Raw genomic sequence first — 10,557 nt, 5'->3', positions numbered from 1 at the left:
ATTACAATATGATAAATTCAAACATTTGGTACTGTATCATTATTAGTTTGTATTTTTGTTTAATTTTTTTTTGTTTAACTTATGTGTAATTTTAATATTTATTTTGATCATAAACAGCTAATGGCAATCATGATGGGAAGGGAGTTTAATGTACCCTTCCCATCACCACAGTGGCCTTTTTTTATACTTATTAAGCAATAATTTGTACGCATTATTAGAATTAGATGTTGTTGTAATATTGTAATACAATCACAGTCTACTGAAATATAGTTTAGTACAATTGATTTATGATGTAGCTCCTATGATTTTTTGGCACTTGCAATTTGTCAATAGCCGATTACTCATAATAAATTAACTGTCCAAGTTAAGATGACAATGATACTTGACTTATTATTTTATTATTTATTATTATGCTGTTTTAAAAAATGTAGTATATGTATGAATTATTCACAATAAATGCCGTGCACATGTATAAGAAAATCATACATGAGTCATAATTATTGTTAAAGTGAAAATCGTCAAATTATTTGATGTATATTCAACGTACATTGGTACCATTACATGACTAAATACCAAAAATGTAAACTTTTATATTATTATCGGAGTTAATAGGTATAGTAGTGTGTATTTGAGTCATAATGATGAACGGTTAAAATATTTAATAATGCAATAATACATGTGTTAGAATATTATTATTCCTTTAAGTCCCTGAATAACCTTAGCCATTTTATCATTACGTTTCTCCTATAGGCGAATTGATACGGAACGATTTATACCAACATTTGACAACATATATCCATATTTTTATGCATTAGAGATGTTTGTTGGTAGAACAGGTAAGTATTTATTGAGTTCAACTAAAGTACGACACCCCAAAAAATTGAATGGTCGGCAATACCGATCGTCAAGTAGCAACGTTTTTGGACGCGCCCTAGAGGAATTCGAAAAATTTCCTCATTTCGGGTCGTTGTAACGTCGCGGAATTTGAAAAAAAATTGGTGGGGCGGGTTTACTGGCGTACTACTGTACTAGGTACACGTATTCTGTGCTTTTCACGGTCGACGGAATGATTCACATTTCATGTCTGCACACAGTGTCGCTCCCTGGCGGACGTCACCGGGCCACCGCGATCCTCGGCCTGTCGCAGTGCCTTCGCCGTACACCCGTCCGGCCTATCCCCACCACCGCTGACGGGCCGGTCCGCAAGTGAGCAGTACCCGTGTAGGAAAGGCCGTTTATCGGCTTTTAAGGCCGTTTTCGATGCCACCGATCGGATGGCCCACGTTGGTGGCTAATACGTCATGCCGTGGCCGCGTCCAAAGGCCGCCGAGCGCGAAAAATGTTGAGAAAAACATGGTGGCCGCGTGCGCGGCGTACGAATACGCGCACGTCGCTCTGGCGGCGGTATCGGTGCGCGGCGCAGCGGACAGCTGTTTCCCGCCATAACGCAGTTCATTGTGTTGGCGTACGTACGTGCATCGGTTACGCGCGCGCGCCATTTTTTTTCTCGCCAGCTCCCCGTTGCCGGGCAAACCGCCGCCGTCGCCGTACGAACGCCCCGCCGACGAAACCGCGCGCAACCCGACGGGAATTTCGCTTCGTCCGCCAGGCGACAATCACAGGGATATAATTATAACAATAATATTTAATTATATAATATCGTCGAACGTCGAATAATTACAGTTCGTGCGAGTGCTGTCGTTTGGAGAGGAAAAAAAAACAAGGGGGACTTCAGTTTGTTCTGACCGTGCGCTACCTCCTCGCTAAAACAAACCGCCACCCATCGGGTTCGCCATCGCCGTAGTCTCGCGCGCGACCAACGTCGGGCCGACGTTCGCACGTACCATGGACACGGCTATAACGATCAGATCGGAAGACCGGTTCGACGATTTGCAGCACTACGACCACGAGGACTTAAACTATTGCAGGTGAGCGGATTTTTCTGTTTGGTTTTTTGGGGGAGGGGACGGGGCGAAAGATAATCGGTAATTGGTATCATTTATACAAACGAACGTTGGTTTACGATTACGTTCGCATGTGTGTGTGTGTACGTGTGCATAGTTATCTGCCGTGTCGTACACGCCCGTCAGCTGTTGTGTGCGGCGGTATCTTTATCAATGCGCAAAAATAAAAACAAATAATCGATAAAAAAAAAACCCGCGTTGTTTATCATTTCCCATCGGCTGCTGACGGTGATAATGTTCATAGACGAAAGTAGTTGCAATAGTGTAATATTGCCGAATAGTCTACGATCGGCAGTCGGCTTTCTCGCGTGCACAGAAACCGTAGTTTACGATTTCATCGCAGCCATCGTTTTACCTGAGCGTTTTTCCCTACTAGAAATGATTGTTTTATTTTCAAAAAAAATCCTCTGGTTGGGTCATCCTGAACTCCCCGACTACTAAAGCGGCCCGGACGCGCGCACGGCAGATGGTCGGTCGGTCGCCGGCATCCAGCTGTTGGGCCAGCTGTCCTCCCCTATTGTTGTCGTCGTCGTCCTCACCGCGCGCGCTCTCTTGTGCGCCGGTGTGTGTACTAGTCGCCGGCGGCAACCGGTTTCGGCTGGCACAGCTGTCAAAACGGCGGCGTGCACACCAGTGGTGTATAATAATAATAATTATAGGCTATAAGGCGTCCACGACGACGACGATTCAACGATGTGTCCCGTCGTAGTGTTTGGTTATTCTTTTATTCGGTCCCAGAGGCCGGCCGGCCGGCCGGTTACACTATTATGTAGGCCACGCTTGGTATATTATTCTAGGTGGCCCTCGTGGAAGGAAGGCCGCACACCGCCACACCGGCCGGCCGGCGAGCGTGGTTTCGTGTGCGGTGGCCGGCGGAGCGGGGCACGGACGGTCGGAACGATCAAAACCCGCCGCCAGCCAGCCGTCTGCGGTTTTGCAGTGCGCGCGCGCTCGATTTCGCCCGTCCGTCCGTGGGCAGAGCGTCACCGCCGTCGCCGTCGCTACCCATCCCGTCTGGAGGTCACGGCGTCGCCGAGGCGAGGGTACTCGGCCGCCGCCGCTTACAGCTGACGAACAGAGATAATAATGTGTAGTCCAGGACGGAACGAAACGTGTGATTTCGTCGGTTGGTGGGCGGAGGGGGCCAGACGGTGATTATTTATGGCAAAGAATAATAATAATAATAAACCGCACAAGGACACGGACGCGCGAAAAATAGAAAGAAATAATAAACGAGCCGTCGGCGGCAGCGGTAAGACTTTAGAGGAGGAGGAGGAGAATGCGTGCCGATCGCGCCGAAACGAGTTCGAAAAAAATCAAACTGATCATAAAACGACCACAGACACGATGTTGTCTTAATATGTTCACCTACCTATTTTACTTTTGTTGCGATTGCGTTAGGTTAGGTCTTAGGTATATGCGAGTATATTGCAATGTTAGGTTCTTGCGACTCAGCTTTTGATCTTAAAAATATCCTCTTAGTCATCAGCGCGTGAGTCACTGACGCGCGATAAGGTTTAGCTTCTTCTGCGTATTCCGTCAAACGTGGACGGCTGAAAAGTTACCCATGTTCAGATGTCAAGTAGTGTAGTTTTTGTCCACACGTAGTTTAATTAAACATTCATTTCCACCAGGTTGCATGTTAGTTTTTGTGTGATATACTTACGTCTATACTGTCAATGTACTCTCGAATATACACCGTTCTAAGTCTAGAGTTTTACATGGCAATTAAAAAAAAAAAAAACAATTACATACTTGTAATACGTTTTAACAATGACCACCGGAGTAAAGCTTTGTATTTTTACCCGTAGAAAATGCAAAGATGAATGCTTAAAAAAATTTTGTAAACCGTATGCGCTGTTCACTTGTATATTTTACGAATTGTGCCTACCTGCGTTGTGTAAAAATACCGAATTACCATCAAATTTGCTGTAAATTTCGTGCTTACTATATTAATAGTTGGACTTAGAAATTAGTTGAACTTATTAGGTATAATATGTATATTATGTATTTAATTGCATAATATAACCTTATCAATTAGGTATCTGTTTAAAATGAGTAAGAATTTTAATACACCATGTTTTCCTTGATGTTTTCCCTATTAAACCAAATAACTGATGGATAGTTATAGTTACTTACTAAAGGTAAATAAATAAAAACTGATTCAAAATTCAGAAAATTCCAAATGAGTGCTATTGTTGTTTATAAAGCACAATTTTGCATAAACTAAGAAAGTGTCAATGGAAAGTTGAGAAACAGGTGTTCTAGAGAAGTACATTTTTAACGAACGAAAAAATTGAATAATTTATAATAACATAACTTACAGTTTTAAATTCATTAGCTTTGTTTTTGGTGAATGAAAAACGATGCATTCTATTTTTACACTTGTAATTTTTGAGATAATTTTACTTGGTAGTCATATGCCATTTTTAGCGAGTAGTATTAAAATAAAATATATAACTGGACTAAACAATTCCGTGATGATATTAACATATTTACTTCCCTGTTTCTTGAACACTTAAATTTATTGTTTTCCAAAGTGAATAGGTACCCAGGTATTATTTCCTTATGTTTTGAATGATAATCAAATCGGTAGTATAACTATAACGTTAAAAAAATATGTGGAAAGTACAGTGGTATTGTGTATTACACGGTTTGTACGGTAACAGACTTACACCGACCATTGTAGTGTACTCGTATGCATAATTCAGAATATAACCCTCCCATCTTTTAATATTCGTCTATATTGCTCTGCATTATATTGTGTGACGGTGAAATTAAATACCTTACATAATAGAAGCATTTGTAAAAAAAAAATGAATGATGTACCTATTATACTAATCAGTAATCACTGTTGGCGCCTTGTTGGCTGTGCAATTTGTTTGGTGTTTTTTCAAGTCAGTACCTATCACATACAGATTAGATAGTTATATCACGGAGTGAAAGAATTTATAAGGAAACTCTTAAAATATTTAACAATATAGTATATTGGTGCACTTTTTTAAATAGCGTGTTCGTGGTGTCGCGGGTATTATAGGCAGTACCTACAATTTTGATTATTCTCAGATTATTTATCGATAAAGATTAATAACTGTGTGTGACTGGTTTTCCTGTAGAAATGCTCTCTATCCGTTTGATTTTCTTACGTTTTGTTTTGTTAGCCATCCTACACTTACAATGTTAATTCTATCCAAACACTATCAAGGTTGGTGTAGTTAGGTTAGGTTAGAGGTATCTAACCTTAGGCTATGAGCCTCTCTTGTCATAGGTTCAAAATTAAAAAGAGCACTCTAGAAAACGCCATTCTGACAAATCAAGAAAAACCTCGCATTGTGAAACATGTGACTATAGACGGCAATAAGAATAACTAATATGTAGAGAAGGTTTAGACATTAGACTTTCATAAGCTATTTCAAGTTATCATTAATATTGTATAAAATTATATACGTAAATTCTTATTCAATTTACCTACCTAGTTGAAATTATTTGAATTTATTGTTATGAGTAAACTTATGATATTTACAAATATTAATTTGTATTCAATATAATTATATTTTATTGTGTGTTCATGGTGAGGGTTTGGGTCAAAGTTCATTGTCTGATTTGACTATAACCTAAAGACTCATGCTTTGGATCCTATTTACTTTTATAAGAGAGGGGTGTCAAAATTAGATTGCCAGGTGTTGTGATGTACCCAATGGTAAACGGTCACTTTTCCCGGCCCATTGTTTAAAATGCAAAACTCGGAAAATGAACGATCGGGTAAAAATGTAGATTGCCGAACACATAGACTTTGTACGGTCAGGTAAAAATATACGTTGCAGAATGTGGACGCCTTGTTTATTATACGCAAATAAACTCATAGTATACCTATTATGTATAATATATTAGAATTTAAACAAGTCATGACAAATTATATCAAACATGTTTAATGTTTAATGATATTTATTTGGTTCTAATAATATATTTATATATACATATATAAAGTTGTGACAAATAATATTTAAACAAAAATGCTTATAACCTAAATTAGTTATAATAAATCATATAGTGTTATACCTATATAGTCAAAACCATATTTTATGAGTCTTGGTCTCAATTTAATTGAAATAATTATAGTGTATAAAATCTTAGGCATTAAACTTATAACATTGTTAATATAATTTGTCATGATTTCAGACTTAATTATATTATTATAAATTATACTATAAAAAAAAAGGTTAGGTTAGGTTGTATATGTTTGATTGTTCGTATAAACTAGTACAAAGTTTTCGCATTTTCAATGTTCGACCATCCAAAGTGACCTATAATTGTGTACAACACACTCGATCCACTACATGTAATTAGATTTTCTTTACACCTGTCTTATTAACGTCTTATAATTATTGTTATCAGCTATAGTACCTACTATTTCCAGTAAGTTATCGTTGTGGCACATCCGTAGGATTATTTTCGGAGCTAAACTTTAAATCGCCTACACTATGATCCCCCCTCACTTATATCGTTTCAATAATACTGATATTAAATTGATTTTTACGTGTAGTCTGACAAACGCGTCTGAGGAAGGTGTGGATTCGCCTCCGACGGGACTTACACCCATCGTGGTTGGCCACAGGACACCCCAGATGAGCGTCACCATGGAGCACGAGAAGCGGATGCGCCGGGAGATAGCCAACTCCAACGAAAGACGACGAATGCAGTCGATAAACGCGGGTTTCCAGAACCTACGGACGCTCATACCACACCACGAGGGCGAGAAACTCAGCAAGGTAAAAAAAAAATAATAACTTTGCTTAAAAAATCTAAATCATTTTTTTTTTTTTTTTGGTTTTACAATATTAATAATAATTTTACAATAAGCGTAAGTGACGATTAAATATAATATTATATTTATATGGATATACAAAACATAATTATGCGTGTGGTGTGTACGTATACGTTTAAACGTTATTATTTGGCGGGCAACGATGGTTATTTTGTTTTCGGCTGTCGGAAAACGCCGCCGCATCTCGTCGCCTTACTACTATAGTTCTGATTATTATTATTATTATTATTATTATTATATTTTTACGTTTGCGTCGTCCTTGTCGATGCGTGTACACATAATAATATTATACGCGCAACGATTTCATTCATCGAGCCCATCATCTGCGGCGGCAGCTCGAGTACAATAATATTACACACACACACACACACACACACACACACACACATCCGCACACCCGCTACAAGTACGTAACTCTGTAGGTTGTGTGTGTGTCGACGGCGGTGGTACGCGAGACTCGTGGGGCCACGATATGGGTGTCGCAGCAACGGGCTGTCAGCTGTTTATCCTTTGGTTTATTACACGGCGTGCTAGTGTGTGTGTGTGTGCGTCAATCGGAGGTTCCCACTCTTTTTTTTCTCGACGTAACGCTGTTTTGTACGACGACTAAATAATATTATAATATAGTACGTCGTCGTTCGTACGCAAAGACCGCCGCCGCCGCACAACCGTCGTTCAGACCACAGCTGATGAATGCGGCGGTTATAGAATTATATACCACTCCTCCCCCCGCCGTCGTCACCGGTGTGAACATAAGCTCGCGGACCACTGTTGCCAACTTCTAATAATATATATAAAAAAAAAAATTTAATATTAATAAAAAAAACCACTTCGGACGGATCAGCAGCTACAAGCGTATATACAAACGCCGGCCGGGGATCGGCAAACCCCGCAGATGTATTGTAAATAGTGACGGTCGCCGGAGCCGTACGGGTAGAATGTTACGACGTAAATAATAATATTATTTCCATTTTCCTCCCGCGTTTGGGTCACGAGTCACGGCGACTGCAGCTGTCTGCTACAACTCTGCGAGCAAAGATTGCCGCCGCCGTCGTCGTCTCGGGTACCTGCGGCGGTGTCGGTTGGTTCAACGCACTCGTTGTCCTTCACGCCTATAGTTTCTCGGAACTGACTTGTTCTTCAGTTCTCCATTACTTTTTCGTCCACTGTGGTGCATCCATTATTAACAGCGCTCCCATCCCACACCAAGTCTATGTAATGCATAATAATTACAACAGTACACCGTTGCGCCGGTCGTGCGTGCGTGAAGTTTCGTTATATATTTATTATAATAAAACATAATAATATATACAATGTGAGAGCGGTTTAACGTTTTACCTGCGTCTGCTGGTATTGTTTCTAAAAATAGATGACACGTAGTAAAAAAAAATATACACGACTATTCCGGGGGAACATAATTAAATAATAATATATTACAATCGTAGCTGCTAGTCGTGTACCTCAACTGACCTACGGCATCCGGTGACGTGTTCTATGTTTCAATAGAATCTATAAAGTAAGTCTGAGTCTGTAACCCGTTTTATGGTCACGGTGATCATTTCATTGGATAAAAAATAAAATACACAAACAAATAGAAACAACTGCTTTTTCGAAGCAGCGTCCTGTACATGGCACATCGTGATCGGTGACGACGTGAAGCTCGCGGGGTACCCTTTTGGTGGCAGTGGTGATGCCCCACGCCCCGCGACGCTATCGATCCCGTCCTGCGGGAGCTGACGTCAGCCGAATGTACGCTTGCGCCCGTACGTGACGTCAGCGTCGTTACTACCACCACCCCGACATGATGTTTTGCGGCGGGTGTATCGACCCCGCCCGCCGCCGTTTTCCAAAACGTTTTTTTCGAAAAATTACGCATCTCGCCTCCCCCCCCCCGTACGGATTTCCGGTGACCCGTTTGGTTACCGTGGTAACGCGTCTCCAATTTCTTCCTTTACGGTAAAACTCCGATGTTCGCGCTCTTCAGATTTTAATGAACGGTTAAAATCGTCGCGCACACTACACGGTACTACTACTACTACTACTACTACTACTACTACTACTACTACTATTACTACTACTACTACTATTACTACTACTACTACTACTACCACTACTACTACTATTACTACTACTACTCATTTTTGCTCCTACTATTACTACTGTCTACAACTACTTCTAATAATAATATTATATTAATACAATTATTATAGTCAGCTTGTCTAGAAATAATATAATAATGTGTAATGTGTATAATAATGTTTTTCTGCGTGATAACGGGGCCCGTAGATTATGATATTATGAAGTGTGCAGAATGCGTTCTCGGAATGCATTCTTCAGCTGACTGGTTTCCACGTCGTGTCGCGTCTCAGTTTGTTTTCGCTGCGTGTTGTACCTTCGTACGTGTACCTAGAGATAATAATGCGTACCATGCGATACCTATACGTGTTTACCGAGGGGCATACGGTCGGAGAGAAAGTTGCGCGCGGGAATTGACCGACAGGAAATGACTCAGACGCTCGCGGTAGATTTTCATTCAACGCATTGCCGCATATGGATAACCGGGCCTCGGGTCAACCGGCAACTATAATACACACATACCTATAATATATAGTATTATACGCGCGCATTCCATCGGAGGCGGTGGTGTCGGTGTGTACTATAATATTGTTATGTATGTATAACGTATTATTGCGCATGCGCACATATGACATGTTTACGACCGTCGTCGCTGCGTGTATGACGTGTACGGCTATGCTCGTCCGTCGCGTGTGTATAGTACTTACTACAACTATTTTTGTATGATAATAAATCATAATAATAAAGTACGGGGCCAGCGCGAGGAATCCTTAAATAGCCAAAATTGCGATATCACGCTTTTCACTGTTGACTCTTGGATCGTTGAACTCGATAGGTTCGAAACTCCTTTTATTATTGCTTTAATTTTGTTTTACGGGGTTCGTCTAATTTGAAAATTTAATTTTTAATGTCTGGTGGAATATAAGGAGGGGGAGCGAGACATTGCATTATATTATGTATATTATATGGCCGAAATGGGGTATATAATTGATTTTTGAAAACCCTTCAGTTCAGTTGGTATTTTTACGACTACGCCATCCAAATATGAATTTAATATCATACTTAAGATATCCATAGTATTTATTTATTTAAGTAGTTGGTACTGTGTACACACGCATTAAAAAATATTACAATTCATTTTTTTTTAAACCTTGGTTGTTTAGCTTTTTATCGCACATTTTATATGCACATGAAATATTCATTTGGAAAAAAGTGTAGAAAAGTAAATATAACTTTTAAGTTGCAATTTGTAAATCATTTATATCTATAGTTCGATTTCGAATGCCTTTCTTTCCAAATTGTAAATAATTAAGAATAATAAACATTTGTATACCTACAACAATTTCATTAAATCGTATCTATTCTTTCGGGAGATACACCTCAATCATCGTAATAATAGTTTAGGTATCAAATTGTATTGTATTTTTCATGGTCAATTATTCTTAATTAGTATAGGATTTGGATTTAGAAGCAAATATTCTTCTATTTGTTGGAACGATCATTCGTACACATAATTAATTTCTGGTACTACTTTCATAAATGCACTATTTGGCTTTTTGACAAAGGGTGTTTTTTTCTATATATTTTGTTATTTGAGGGACCTAGTCTGTGGTTTATTAGACTATGGTAATCACTAATCATTATTATACATAATCATATAACCCTCTTATGTATGGACTATGGATGTTACTA

At 39.5% G+C, this 10,557-nt stretch overlaps 1 protein-coding gene across 2 annotated transcripts in view; it reads left to right on the top strand.

Moving 5' to 3' along the window:
- Positions 1 to 1,417: 1,417 nt before the first annotated feature.
- The window catches only part of LOC111040699 (transcription factor AP-4), a 34,141-nt gene continuing 25,001 nt past the window's right edge, over positions 1,418 to 10,557 (top strand). The window contains exons 1-2 of one of the 2 annotated variants that reach the window (XM_022324707.1): positions 1,418 to 1,928; positions 6,508 to 6,733. In XM_022324707.1, coding sequence (XP_022180399.1) covers positions 1,846 to 1,928; positions 6,508 to 6,733 — 309 coding nt within the window. In that variant the 5' untranslated portion in view covers positions 1,418 to 1,845. The remainder of the gene's footprint in view (positions 1,929 to 6,507; positions 6,734 to 10,557) is intronic. The other variant, XM_022324708.1, reaches the window with a different exon arrangement.

The sequence above is a fragment of the Myzus persicae genome, unplaced genomic scaffold, assembly GCF_001856785.1.
Source record: "Myzus persicae strain clone G006 unplaced genomic scaffold, MPER_G0061.0, whole genome shotgun sequence".
NCBI lineage: Eukaryota > Metazoa > Arthropoda > Insecta > Hemiptera > Aphididae > Myzus > Myzus persicae.
Note: the sequence above shows the minus strand (reverse complement) of the source record. Positions and strands in the feature narration are given on the sequence as shown.